Source organism: Hylaeus anthracinus, unplaced genomic scaffold, assembly GCF_026225885.1.
Source record: "Hylaeus anthracinus isolate JK02 unplaced genomic scaffold, UHH_iyHylAnth1.0_haploid 12002, whole genome shotgun sequence".
Lineage (NCBI taxonomy): Eukaryota > Metazoa > Arthropoda > Insecta > Hymenoptera > Colletidae > Hylaeus > Hylaeus anthracinus.
The window spans coordinates 16,167,574-16,182,091 of NW_026534349.1; the positions used below are offsets into that span (position 1 = coordinate 16,167,574).

At 38.9% G+C, this 14,518-nt stretch overlaps 4 protein-coding genes across 13 annotated transcripts in view; 2 read left to right on the plus strand and 2 right to left on the minus strand.

Annotated features, from left to right (window-relative positions):
- The window catches only part of LOC128892540 (tyrosine-protein phosphatase Lar), a 175,458-nt gene extending 169,360 nt beyond the window's left edge, over nt 1-6,098 (plus strand). For all 7 annotated transcript variants that reach the window (XM_054153049.1, XM_054153047.1, XM_054153050.1 and 4 more), the window contains one exon: nt 1,462-6,098. In XM_054153049.1, coding sequence (XP_054009024.1) covers nt 1,462-1,530 — 69 coding nt within the window. In that variant the 3' untranslated portion in view covers nt 1,531-6,098. The remainder of the gene's footprint in view (nt 1-1,461) is intronic.
- The window catches only part of LOC128892558 (ATP synthase subunit d, mitochondrial), a 164,094-nt gene that overhangs the window by 121,052 nt on the left and 28,524 nt on the right, over nt 1-14,518 (plus strand). The window lies entirely within an intron of this gene.
- On the minus strand, nt 6,173-8,119 carry LOC128892556 (uncharacterized Golgi apparatus membrane protein-like protein CG5021). 4 transcript variants are annotated; one of them, XM_054153090.1, is made up of 5 exons: nt 8,043-8,119; nt 7,422-7,498; nt 7,114-7,348; nt 6,466-6,720; nt 6,173-6,391 (listed from the first exon to the last, which is right to left on the minus strand). In XM_054153090.1, the coding sequence occupies exons 2-5, from the start codon at nt 7,484-7,486 to the stop codon at nt 6,326-6,328; spliced, it is 621 nt and encodes a 206-aa protein (XP_054009065.1). In that variant the 5' UTR covers nt 7,487-7,498; nt 8,043-8,119; the 3' UTR covers nt 6,173-6,325. The 4 variants fall into 4 exon arrangements, with proteins under 4 accessions (XP_054009065.1, XP_054009062.1, XP_054009061.1 ...); XM_054153087.1 differs by having other exon boundaries at nt 6,466-6,708; nt 7,952-8,079; XM_054153086.1 differs by having other exon boundaries at nt 7,952-8,078.
- Nucleotides 8,608-14,486, minus strand: LOC128892549 (methanethiol oxidase). The gene is made up of 8 exons (XM_054153078.1): nt 12,062-14,486; nt 11,829-11,992; nt 11,589-11,768; nt 11,132-11,435; nt 10,526-10,786; nt 9,086-9,419; nt 8,879-9,001; nt 8,608-8,806 (listed from the first exon to the last, which is right to left on the minus strand). The coding sequence occupies exons 1-8, from the start codon at nt 12,075-12,077 to the stop codon at nt 8,755-8,757; spliced, it is 1,434 nt and encodes a 477-aa protein (XP_054009053.1). The 5' UTR covers nt 12,078-14,486; the 3' UTR covers nt 8,608-8,754.

The following is a 14,518-nucleotide window of genomic DNA, read 5'->3' on the forward strand; positions in this document are numbered from 1 at the left end:
GGACTACATAAACTGACAAGGAAACACTGACAAGGAAAGCTTTTTAGGTGTCCGCCTCCGATTGTTTTGATTTTTGGACAGGCAAATAGGCTACTATTATAAACAAATTATTTGTTACAAAATTGCAGATAGGAAACCATGAAACTTTTTCTATAAGAGTTTTCTTTTATCTATGATAGTTTCGGAGATAGCCTATTGCAGCTGAAACTTTAGGGAGTCGTTTCACCTCTTAATATATCAAAACGAGCCAATATAAAAAAATACGTATACCTTATTTTTTAGTTCTTTAAAACATATCCAAAAGTCAAAACAATCGGAGGCGGACACCTAAAAAGCTTTCTTTGTGAATATGTGGGGTTGTGGGGTTTCAAAATAATGGATCGATACGTTAGTCACATGTACAGTCAATCGTATAAATATTCGTACCGTCTATATCTATCGAAGAAGTTTGACTAAATTCAATGACAGGTTTGGTGTTTCCACATAAATGTTTCATTATACACATGTGCAAAGTTTGTTCATGTATTAGGTCTACCGAGAAGTTCTGTCCGTTTCGGTTACAACAAGTTTTTAACAAGTATGCGCATATTCATTAAAAACGACATACAAATTGCAATCATGCTGACAAGATGTCATAAATAATGATAAAAATTATATTATTCGATGAAAATTCAAGGTATGAGAAATTTACTATTTTGTGTTATTCTAAAAACGGACAGAACTTTCCGGTAGACCTAATATATATTTATAACGAGACATATATTTGGAATCGTTGAGTCTATCGTTTAATTTAGAAAAATATCTTCGATATTAATTGTGCCGTTGGGTGTCCATTTACAGTACTCAATCACTTGAAAAAAGACAAGTCTTCTCTGTCTTTAACCATTTACACTCGACGACAGTTTCATTACAGAGAGCTAACAATTTAGACGACTAAACCTTCTTCTATCATGATTAGAGTCGTGGAAATAAAATATTTGACTATTACTTTAAAATGTACCAGTTTACATCGTAGGAAACTATTTACAGTGAATCCCATAAATATTCGTACCCTCTATGTCTATTTGAAAAAGTTTGACTAAATTAAACGGTAGTTTTGATATTACCATGAATTTTTCATTATAAATATGTATATCAATGTACTTACACATGTATACATTTATATAAACATCAACGTATTTATGAAAACATATACTTGGACATGCAAACATACATCAAACCTACCATTCAATTTAAACAAATTTCTTCAATAGACATAGAGGGTACGAGTATTTATAGGACCGACTGTATAGACGAATACAGTCGTCAAACACAGCTGACTGGTTAATTATCTTCACAAAATTTCTATTCAAGCCGCGAATTCAGCACATCGAAATCTACGAAAATTAAACCAGTCCTCATCAAAGGGCTGGTTTGCGATCCGATAAAACGCGTTTGATTCTGTTTCGTTTGTTTCTCCAGGACCAATACCAGTTCTGTTATCGCGCCAGTTTGGAATACTTGGGTTCTTTCGATCATTATGCCAACTGACAACCCGATTCTCGCGAGGAACGGGAATCCAGCAGGGATAGAAGGGATCGTCAGAGGAACGAGAGAGACGTGGGCGAACGAGCGAAAGTACGACGCGTCTAGTACAATGGGAGCACTCTTGGAGGAGTATGTGTATAACTATTCGACGAACGGGAAATGTAGGCTACACCATGATTCGGGTGAATAACGTACTATACTCGTACCTTCCATGGACAGATATAGTAGAAACGCGATAAATTTTGGGCTAACTTCTTGGGCAACTAAACGCGCAGCAGCCGCGAGTATCTTAGTAAATGGTGTTCGCAGCGATCACGGCCGTGTGGAGAGTTTTTCTTTCATTTTTTCGCGGCACCGTAAGTGCTGATACTCGATTTTATTCACATTCCCTAACGACTAACGGAACAAGACTGCCGTTTAGAACGTATCGGCTAAAGTAATCGTAGAAACAATCATATCTGTAGCGGTATCCTTTCCCGAGACTTATTTTACGGGTTATGGAACACATACGTGTATACATATGTACACACAAAATTTTTTGGGGGAAGTGGTGTAGAAACGAAGGAGGAGGACACACACACACACACACAGACCCGAAAGTTGATCGAGCAGTGGAAACTGATTCTTATTAAACAAAATGACATGAAAATGACAAAAAAAAAAGAAACCAGATGAAAAGATCTCGAAAAAATCGTAATCGAAAGTTCGATTATTGAAACATATCCAACCGACGATCAACGCCCGAGACACCTTGCGATTACGTTTTTTCCAGGTCCCTCGTGAAACTACGGTTGCTTAGATAGTCTAGGTTGCTAAGCTAACGATAAGGCGAAAAACCGACGGGGATTTATCGTCGCGATCGCGAGCCTCGCGAGTCATATGTTGAACAACTTTTTTCTATCCGTTGGAGAACAGTGCTTCCATATTTTGTGGGAAACGTAATACGTCTGAAACAAGGGGAACCGAATCGAGAGCACGGACCGTGACACGTTCTATAAAAATAAAGAAAGAACAAATAAAAATGTACTTATCGAGGACAAGGGAAATCGCTAAAGATCTCCGTAACTAGCGTCGAGAGTAAACCAGAAGGGACGCGAATTTTCCGCTCACTGACACGAAAATTACCATACTGCCAAATCGACAATTATTCATGCTGCGCCCATTACGCACGATAGGGATCTTCTCATTACCTACTGTAATTTTAAGTAGACCGTAAGCTATTGTTCTAAGATTTAGATGATAAGCGACGCCATTAGAACAAGAAAAATGAAAAAAACAGATGGGATTCGAATGGTGCATGAGTGAAAGGAAACGGTGCCTATATTCAATTAAAATGCACAAAAGTGTTGTGCAGGTCTCTACGAGAACTAATTTAAACTAGAAGCACTGTATGTCGGATTTGCGTACTGTTCCCCCGAGCCCTCGATGCCCTCGTGTACAAAGTCCCATTGTAGGCTTCTACCTCGACACTACTTTTACGATTTTCCCGGTTATCTAAACCAACAATTTCTCTACCAACTTCGATCATTCCTGGCTCGGTTTAGACTGAAACCGAGTGCTTCGTGCTGGGGATTAAAACTCGTTTTGTAGCAGAACCTACCCGGAAGCGTACCTCGCAATCAGCGAAAGTTAAAGCCCGTAAGACGGGCGAAACATTGTCATCTCTCCCCCTTTACATTCTCCCGCTCCCCAGCACCGAAACGCCAAATCAATGCCAAAAACAACAAAACGAACAATTAACGATGCAATCGATCCCACGCGGTACATATGTATATCTTTTTTGATAACGATCGAGAAACCATTTCGACGTGTATTGATTATACATTGTAATTCAAAGAGTTGCAAAGTCGCGTAGTCTACGAGGACAATAAGCATACGCTCGTTTGTATATCTTCTATATTTCGAAAATCATCGTCGTACCGTTTCGGTATACAGAGTCGTTTCGTCGCTGTTCGATGCGATACAGCGTACAATTTCTATTTACTAAAATATTATAAGTATGATACGATGATAAACTGTACTACCCCGTAAAGAACGGATCACTTTTTCGTTTTTGGCATTCCTTTGGCTTCGATTGTTCGCACGTGCGACGATCTACGCGCTCGGTATTTGGTATCGGAAGGCACATTCAGAATTCTTTCGTATTTGTTCTTTTTCTTCTTTCAAATTCGACATTTAGATTCTGAACCGTTTGAATCGAGGATCGACGATGTTTCTCCTTTTTCGAAAGTGGTTCGAGGGTCAGGAATTGTGACTAAGTGTACATAAATGCACCGTCTGTCATTAGCAACATTATATAAATATAAATATATAAATATATATATATAAATAAGATGATAAATAATATATATATATATAGATATATATTACGGATAACACAAATTAAGAGAGTACGCATCGAATGAAACTGGGTGGATATTTTCCAGACTACCGGGTTTGATGCGTGATATCCGAAAAAGCACGTTGTTTGTTACACGATTTCGTCGAACTTCATTTTCACACCTTTCTCATTCCGGTTGACGCGTTTTTTGATACGATCTTTTTTAACCTTTTTGTATGATGTAAGTCTTGTTCTTTTACGTGAACTTACCGTGCATATCGTATTTTTTAACGCGAGATTTACATTACAGACTAAGTGCATTGCTGCGTTATTATTACTTTCCATTTTTGTCAGAACGTGCATTTATTTTTGTCTATATCGTTTTTATTTCATGTTGTAAGACTGAAGGCCATCGCGTCTGATCTATTACTACGTATTCTCAGTACTTGTAATAGTACTTAAATGGCTCGGTCATCATTGAAAGGTAAACTACTTAATCATCGTATCTCTCGTTGTTTACCCAAACTCCGTTAACACTATTTTTATTTTACATATGGCTCCATTAACGTCCCGTGCATTAATTCTGCGCGATATATAACGAAATTTCTCTCTCCCATTGAACTTTTTAAACAAACGTTTAATTATACACACGTACGCGAACAAAATTGATAACCGACTGACATTTCGAAATGTACTGGCCTTTGGTGCGAGCTCCGAAGTTACTTTCCAAATCATTATTTTATTTTTATAATTATTTTTTTATACTACCGACTTGATTCACGTGTAAGTTACTTTTATCGTCTCTTCGTCGTCCTTACGCTTTAATTCTCTTAACGATATATTCGTGCTTCTGTCAGAACACAAATTCGATATTGTTACGTTGGTAACGAAGAAACGACTGTTTTCCCGTAAAATGTGACTAAAGAATCAATGCAAAACAATTTCTTCGACGAAAATGCGCTATCGCTATAAAGTACAATTGGTATGTAAAAACTTACTAAAAATCTAATCAAATACGATGATTTTTCCAAGTATCGTTATACGCGATTCACGGCTTCGTAACGTTTCCTGTAGACTTTCTTTTGATCGTTGAAAAGACTGACAAAATAAGTAAAATGCCCTGGTTAGAAATTCCTTGCCAACAAATTTTTGCATCTACCGAATTACAGATCGATTATTCGTTAAGATTCTCACGCGCGAGGGATGTAGTCCGTATAGAGCGTCTTGTTAAGAAAAAAAATACAAAAAAAAAAGAAATAGTTTTCAAACTTTCAATTCAAACAACCTACTCGCATGATTCTTACAGTATTCGTAAACGAGCAAACATAGAAAGAAAAAAAAATGAAAGAAAACGAGAGAAAATTGCAGAGATTTTTGTCACAATAACTCTCGAGATATCATTACTCTTCCGGTGTTACTTCTTACTCTATCATTCGACTTTTATCAATATAGTTTTAACAGCGGACAAAAAAAAAAATGTTTCACCGCACAAAGTGCGGTATTGCCAACGTGGTCGACAACTTCGTGTTTAAAGTTCCAGACTAAAAAATACAATACGTTACGAGAAAACGAAATTAAATGATTGTATAAATATATTTACTAGTTATAAGTTGGTAGCGTTAAATTGTATTCGATGAATTTACCAATAACAAAGAAGTCCACGATATTCGTATATTTATAAGATACCGATCGTAACGTTATTACGTTTTTTTGTATCATTCCAAAAGATTTGTGTATCTTGTACTTAGGCGCGTGTCTATTGTTAGTGTTTATAATTTTTTTTATATCCCAAAATGTATAGCAATATGTGGTTTGTTGTATTCTTCTTCTTAAAAAAAAAAACACGAAACTCGCGTTTTTCGGAGCAGTCTTTAATAATGTAACAAAATACAATCGGCCATTTATGCTCCGTGCAATACTACGACGAGTTTGTTACTGTGTGTACGGTCACCTCGAGTTCATCCACTCGGACGAGACAGTAATTGAATACAGTCGTTCATTCCGAGATGAATATGAATTAAAAAAGACAAAGAATAAGTCAAATACTAAATATCGTTGAAAGAATGGGAAATTATTTTGTGATACTTTCTTGCCAGAAAGAATACAACAGGCTGAAGTGAATATGATAAATGCAATGTTACTAATTAACACTTATACAAATTAAATATTGTGTAATAGGAAGTCTGTTGACAAGGAGAAATAACGTGTACATTATGTATTGCCCTGTGGCATCAATAAACTAATAACTAACGTGATTCTTATCGTTCATTCTTATCCATTCATTCTCATCCACACAAGGGAGATCATGAATAAAACAATGATTAAGCATCTTCGTTAGCAGTTTTATTATATCCTTTCATTTAGCCTTATAAGAAAAGCCTACGTGATCTTTATGTACAAATGTTTTTTATTTTTCATCATGGTGCACGTTATGGCAACATTGTTCTTAAATAATATCCTGGCTGCGAATGTGCAGCTTTATATCACATTAGTTGGTTGATTTGGATTATGCGCCGGTGGACTTCTGGTCATCATCGACGCAACCTACGATGGAATGATTTATAAATTTGCTCGTGTTCACCAGCTATCATAGCGATACGACTAATTTATCTACGCACATTTTGCATGACTTGTTTTCTCAGAAAATCGCTTGTAGCCGAGGATAAATTTCGATCGTTACCCATTTTGCATTTTACGTATCCATAAAGATTTGCACCGTTCAAGACAATTGCAATACACACGAGTAGTAACCACTTAAATTTCAAGCTGAACAAAGCTATCATAAAAAATACTGACCATAACATAGGTGTGAGAATAAGGGCTAACCAAAAGATGCGAGCTTCAGTTGCGTTAATACGATTCTGTTGAGCACCCTGAAACACAGGGTATATAGTAGACCTTGTATAATCTGTTATAATAAGCAATTACAATTCTTGCCAGCGCATGTTTACCAGCAATGGCAGAACGATAATTCCTGCGTAATCACAAGATATTTTTACGTAGACTACATCATAGGCATAAAATGTGAAAACTGATGAGACCACGAATTATTCGATCGAATTGAAATAGTGCGCTTACTGAAATTGACAGACTAAAAATATGCATGATAATTGAAAGTAATAGACTCTTAAAGAATCGCTCTATTACGGAATGCTTTGAATTGTCGAATGCTAATAATTTTCTCTTCAAATAGAAAATGAATTAATGTTCAGAGTATACATAAACCCTTGATGTATGTATTCCTGAAAAGTAAAAATTAAACACACCTTTTTCGACTCATATACCCAATGGCTTTTTCCATTGTCATCAACGTAATTCCACCACCTAAGACCAACCATCAACCTCCCAGTTATATTTTTAACTGTCCAAAAGTCCATTGATAGAAGTAATACAACAGTTACAAAGCTAGATATAAAACTATCCGAGAATAACCGACATAACATATAAACTACTATCGCCATTATCCTGAAGGCCAAATGAAACATGGTGACATATGGATGTCTGTAAAATTTCAATATATTGTCAGTATTATATACCTCCCTGTATACATACTGTCTCGTATCGGTCTATATACTTAAGTTTGTTGCTATTTTGACCAGCCTCATCCTCCTCCCCAAAAGCAATCGTATCGTCATCCATTAGCAAAGGAACCTAACAAACATAAACACATGAACTTTAACAAAATGCCCTGAAACACCGACAATGCACTTCACGACTATAATGACAACCAAAGAACACGGATCTCTATCGTTTTAATAAGAAATCTTGTAAAGAAAAACACAGAGACACTACGAGTGCGATCTAAACGGGAAAATGGACGTCTAATAAAACAAATTCCAATGAACGTGGCTAAATATACATATGCTTGCAAAGAGTCATTTTATATATATCAATTTGAACATAAATCTCTAATATACGTACGGAAATTCACGGACAAATGTCAATAACGATTCTCTTGTTACGGCAACGAAATGACGCCAACTTCTTGCGTTCAATCAAACACTTTTTTATGCTTTGAAACGAACCGATACGGTAAAAATCGTAACATAAAAGCGTGGCGTCAACGTATGGAAATTGAATGGATTAAAATGTTCAATCACCTACCGACGCAGACGCCATATTATCACGTTGACAAGACAGCGGCCAGCAGCGGCAGACGTCATTTTAAACATTTCAACCACAGAGTAATACTTACAGAGGTAGAATTCGTCTCCAAGGTTCTGACTCCCAACGCGCAGGCGTCTTCTAGGCCGCATCACCATAAATGTGCCCCAGGATGCAGTCGTAAATACAAAGAACTTCATTGGAACAGCAATTAACAACGTGAATTATCTTCTTGCTTCTAATTTACTCGACATTCAGTACCTCGCAGGATCACCAAAGGAAGTGCCCTCTACTGTATAAGAATTGAATAAAAGTTTATTTACGAGATAACAAATAAGAATATAATTAATACAACAAGGAAAACGCGTGGCTAACACTTTATAATAGGACACTTCGGAAAATTCTATACTTTATACTGACCAGACACGTAAGAGAGCGTCTTCTCTCGTCCCGCGTAATTTATCCAGCCTACAGTTGCGCGGTAACGCGTAGCCAACCTAAACCTAGAGACTAGGGAAAGTCCCCTAGAAAGTTGCTACACTTACAATTAGAGCCCGCGCTAATTTGAAAATACGAATATCAATCATATCCATTAAATCGTAGCTCGTGTAAACTTTAAGGAATGATATGGTCAAGGTATAGACTGTGTAGACAAGTGACTGAAGAAATAGTCTTTAATTGTAATATTATGTACAAAATATGCCAATCTTTACGTATATTGAGTAGAAGAGTATCTGCCTCGGATAACAGGCACGTAATCAGTGATATCTCGAAGAATGCAGAGGAAATTGATTTAGACGAATCTACAAATCTTCGGGTAACCATATATCGGATGTACAATCACCTCCAGGATAGCTAGAAGGAAAATTATGGGTGTCAATTGTAAATATAGAAAATTTAATTAACCGAACTGGGAGAAACGTTTACCGCATTTCATGTGCAAGCAATATATCATTCTTATCTTCGCCAAAGTCTACCAAAAATTGATTGTCAAGTTTCAAACCGCCATTTTGTACATCCACGTCCAGCTTGACCATCGTCGAACCATTCCTGAAGAAATATTCATATGGTCAAGAACCGACAACATTCTTTGACTTTTACGAAGGTATGAGACAGTAATAAAGTGAACTGTACTTGACATGTTCAGGGTAAAATTGTTTGTCCCATGGTTTAAAAATGGAAGTGGTCACGTATAAGCGTGTTCCATCAAGGCTCAGTTGAAGCATCTGCGGAGAACCATAGAGCCGACGTCCCTTGACATAAACAGGACTCGGCTGTGCAGTCAATTCCTCATCCTTAACCACGCGAACCTTTGAATCATTCAGAATCAAGCCGCCAAGGAAGATTTGGCCCGTTAATTTTGGATTCTTGATATCGGAAATATCATATTGTCTGACGTCTCCGTGAAGCCAGTTGGATAAATACAAGTACTTATCGTCAAGGCTGATCAATATGTCGGTTATCATTCCTGCATACCAATGAAACAGTTATCAAGGTAGTTGATCAGTTTGTGTAAGCTCAGGTGTGTATACAGGGTGAATCTTATAACGTGACGACCTCAAATAAATCGTAAGGTATTTGTTGTACGACAAAATGTTTCAAACAAAAGTTGTATGGTATCTAGGGGGACATACAGTGCTGTAATCTGTTTTTTATTACCTTACTTTTTTATTGAGATATTAGGGTTACCTTCAGTTTTTTAAATGGAATGTCTAATATCTTTTTTCGATTTCGAATAAATCATGAAATTTTGCGTAAAAAAGTATTGAAGTGCATGAAGTGAGACTTCAAATGAAAAATTACTGAGATATATGTAAAAGAAGTTTATGGGCAATAGTTGCTAAGGTTGAAGTACGACATCCTTCATTATTCACAACTTTGAACAAAATTACCATGTTCTTTGAGTCTTCGACTAAGCCTTAAAGAGGTAGAATGCGATGGCGGATTTCGAGCAGGATACTTAGCTTGGTACAAGATCTTACCTCTTGTATTTAGCATTTTCTTCATACGCACCATAATTTTCTTCATACCCACAATTATCATATCGTTGTTTCACTGTTACTGAACACCGTAATAAAAATGTAGCACCTTTCTCAATACGACTTTAACATTTACTGAGATACTGAATACGCATTTCGTGTTGATGATTATTAATATTTAACAGGGAACTTGTTTACAGACATGACCTACCGACGTGAATAAAGTCGTGCTAAGAATCACGTTGACTAGCGTATTTCTTAATAGAAGATTATTAATTTGACGATATCTTAGTAATTATTCATTTGAAGTCCCACTTCATGCACTTCAATACTTTTTTACGCAAAATTTCATGATTTATCCGAATTCGAAAAAAAATATTAGACATTCCATTTAAAAAACTGAAGGTGACCCTAATATCTCAATAAAAAAGTAAGGTAATGAAAAACAGATTACAGCACTGTATGTCCCCTAGATACCATGCAACTTTTGTTTGAAACATTTTGTCGTACAACAAATACCTTACGTCACGTTATAAAACTCACCCTGTATAATAGTCGTACGAGTTTGCTTCCGAAGTCAAGCAAGGACTTATACCTGACATCTGCGAACCAATCCAGCCTTCGACTTGCTTGTGCGGTACTTGAATGACCTTTTCAGAGCACCACCCTCCTTCTGGTGTTTTGTAAAATCTATACACGTTCGACGTGACCGCGCATCCCACGAGTCCTTCGCTGGATTTTGGATCGTGAAGGAACCTTACTTCGAGAGGCGCGATCCCATCTTCGCCCAGGTTTATCGTTTGTTTCAACTTTCTTTCGCTCCATGAGTAGAAATTCAAACTCCTGCCGTACACCGCTACGGAAAGAGGGCTACTTTAAGTGCACAGAGTACAGAAGAGAGAAGTAAAAAAACGAAAACAAGAAATTTTCAAGTTTTCGTATCTTCTCATTTGCAGTAACGGTAGCCGATAATAGTTGTATATGCTATTGGTAACGAAATCCGTTTACATGCAGATAAATTACATCTCGAGACGTTAAATTCGATAACTCTGTTATCAATGACCTTTACGTATATCACGATCATCGGTCATCGTAACGAAGGAGATGGAGATACAAAAGCTCGAAGAAATAATTTTATTTAGAGGGAACATCCGAGTGCAAAGGTTTGAACCATTCGTTGAACAGCGAACCTAATACGAACCAGGATCGGAGCTGGCACCTGGCTCGTAGCCTTTTTTGAAAACCCTAGGTGCACCCCATTCGGTAGCGATGAGCACGTCGTGGTACGGTTGATACCAAAAATCGTATCCAAAGGCTGCCTTTTTCTCTCCCATTACCCACGTGCCTTTCACGTCGAGTGTTTCAGAGTCGATGCAAAGAAAATTGCCGTCTCCGTCGCCGTTCAGCTTGCCCAACGTGGAAATCATAATCTCTCCGGTTGGCGCGCAATGACTGGTGTGCAACGTTGATACTCCGTACTGATTCACCTCTGCTGGCGACAATACCTTCTCGCGAAAATAGACATTTCTTTTTTTAGTTATTTACCATCAATATCGCATTTACACCAGGTTTGAGCGCCACGACCGTTTCAGCGAACGGCGAGCACGCGAAGTAGGGGCACCACCGTGGTGTCGGTAAGTACGATCGATCGTACGAACCTTTTTGATGGATGGCGTCCGTTCGTTGGTCGTGTCAATAAAGTAGACACGATCCGACATCAGGCATGGAAGCACCAAAGTATCGCGCTTTCGCGGTTTGTCGTAACAGCTGCTGCAAATGTTCCATCCGGAATGATGCAGCTCGTCGCCGACGTGAGGCATGCGCAGTTTGTGAATGATCTACGAAACGCGAGTGAAAGATAGATCATTGTATCAACAGGCGTAATCTATCGATCGTACCTTGCAGTAAGTAGGACTAGCAGGATCCACATCGACGGTGGACAAAACATCCGATTTGTTTGGATCCGTATGAATGCAGACGACGTACATTAGCTTTTCGCGTGGGCCTTCCGTCATCGCCGCTTTGGGCGATCTGTAACCAGGGCCGCCGCAGCTAGAGCAACCTGGAAATCAGTTGGTCGATCAGTATACACGATACGAATCGATTGTACGTACAGTTCAATAAAGCGTACCTGTCTTTCCTGACATTCTTCTGGTCGGTGCTGAACGATGGACGACCTTGATGGTATCAAGTGACGGTTAGAGTAGAGAACAGTAAGACCGATGCGTTGGGAATGAGAAGAAAGTGAAAGGGAAAGCGGGAAAGTTGTAGTATCTCGATTGCCTAACCACAGAGTACTCTTGGTTAGTATTAAAGCTACTTTGCGGCCTAACGATAATGACATTTTTTTTCTACTGCGCAGATATTTTGATAAATGAATTCCCAGCGCCACGGTTGGCACGTTACAGAACTAAGGCAGTGATGGTAGTTGAAGAGATAAAGGGGAATCTGTTATCTAAAGTTTCCTTATCGTGCTTCTGTGCATTTCTTACAACTCTATTAACATCGCTGCCGAAATCTAATTATTATATCCGTAAAAAATATAAATCAACACAGCCAGTAGCGTTAATAGAATTATAAATGATACGACAGCGTATGGTAAATTATATCAAGTAAATTATTTTATTTAGTATCTATCGTAATAGACATAAAATGTTAGAAAATATTGATCTCTCTCGGTAATTCAAGCGAATACATCTTTCGCTTAGAAACGTATACATAAATAAATCTACTTCAATTTCCTTATCGTGCTTCCGTGCATTTCTTACGTTGCTATTAACATCGATACCTAAATATATCTAATCGTTATGTCCGTGAAAAATATAAGTTAACACAGCCAGTACCGTTAATAGAATTTTAAATGATACAACAGGCTAGTGTAAACAATATCAAACAAGTTACTTTACTTTATTATTTGCAAAATATATAAAACGTTGGAAGACATTAACTTTTCTTGGTAATTAAAATTGGGTCCCTCTTAGCGAATATTTATCACACCTTGGTGAGGTCTCGCATACCTTACACAGCCGAATTATTGGAAAACCGTAGAACATTATTTTGCATCGATTCATGAATGACCTCTGCGAGGGTCAACAACATTTATTTACGCGTATACTTACTACCAAGAAAAGTCAACGTCCCTTTTTTTTTCTTTTATTCCACAGGCATCTCCCACGTTTTAATATAACAAAATATTACTCTGGAGCAGCACCGTTCGACCAAATGTTCGACCGTGTCGACTCAAAGAATGCAATAATAAAGGAGGAGTGATCCCCGCGATAAGAGGCAGGTCCCACGAATAATGCAAAATTGCAAACACTGGAAGAGCGATAACGTCACGTCGTCACGAGAACGTGCCAAGCGTTTCTAATTGACGCGACCGCACGAAACGACGCGTGATTTTCCTCCGCCAAGCTGCCAACTCCATTATGCATGGATTTCGCAAACATGTATACATGGATTCACGCGGTAGGGCAATTTATACTCGACTCAATAGTAATCGACGCGAGGAGAATCGATGCCCGAAGAGACAACAAGGGAAGGAAAGGAAGAGGAACCGACGTGGCCGATGGATCCTTCGGACGCTGAAGAGGATCGAGCGGTTCACTGGAAGCCACCGCGCGACCTCGTCCCGTCGGTTTCCGATATTCTTCCCGAGATGGATTTGTTTCGCCTCTCCCGGAGTATCGCGCATACCAGAAGATTCTCGCGATGCAAAGTGATCAACTGCGCCAAACGAACTTTCGCAACATCCATCTGCGTGGTTATACCGTCGTAACCCGAGTCGAGTCTGTCCAACTCGGTGCTAACGTTGTTAAGCATCTCGAGCAAGATCCCATCTCTTTTTCGCGGTTCGGGACCGAATCTTTTCGAAGCCAGCAAAGCTAGCAAAGCAACGGTGGTCAGTATCGTCAAACCCAAGAGGCTCTTTTGCGCGAACGTCGTCATTTCTGAATGATTCTTGGTCCACGATTACTCTCGACACTCCCATTTCACGGTTCTCCGGGATTCCATCGACGAGTACTTATTCGCGCTCGTTACTTTCGACGTTCAGCTGATCTCCGAACACCTTTCTTTCCCTCGAGACGGTCCTCTCTCATGAATTCTCTTCTCCCTCGCCGCGTCTCTCCAACTGACTTTGCTCCCGCGTCTCGAGGTTCCTCTATTCCGTGTCGCGTACACTTTCCTTTCAATCTCCGTTTGTCTCTTAATTGCCCAATTGACAGCGATGCTGACGTCGACGTCGACGTCGACGCCGACGCCGACGCAGAAACCTGGCGAGCCCAATGGCATTCAAATTCCGATTCTTATCGATTCGTTCGCAAACATTTCTAGAATCGCGTATAACAATGAACGAGCGACGAGCTAAGCTGCATTCTTTCCCCGCGATTCGCACTCCGCGCACTCCAGTCTCCAAGTCTTGCATACATCCGACGCTCGACCCTTGACGCTTTGTCTTCGTTCTTTTTTCGGCCCAAACGCCCACGTTTTTCATCTATTATTAAAAGCGCGACGCTGGAATGCACGAACACGATCCGTCGCGCACGTTTGCCCGTTTCACGAAAACCACCGAACGTTCCTTCCGAGA

Coding starts and splice junctions, on each gene's coding strand:
- LOC128892549 (XM_054153078.1), bottom strand. Junction 10,787..11,131: donor AGGTGCCAGCTCCGATCCTG/GTTCGTATTAGG, acceptor CTCTTTCCGTAG/CGGTGTACGGCAGGAGTTTG. Junction 9,002..9,085: donor TTTTACCCTGAACATGTCAA/GTACAGTTCACT, acceptor ATATTTCTTCAG/GAATGGTTCGACGATGGTCA.
- LOC128892556 (XM_054153086.1), bottom strand. Junction 7,349..7,421: donor CAAAATAGCAACAAACTTAA/GTATATAGACCG, acceptor GAAATTTTACAG/ACATCCATATGTCACCATGT. Junction 6,392..6,465: donor GAAAACAAGTCATGCAAAAT/GTGCGTAGATAA, acceptor ATTCCATCGTAG/GTTGCGTCGATGATGACCAG.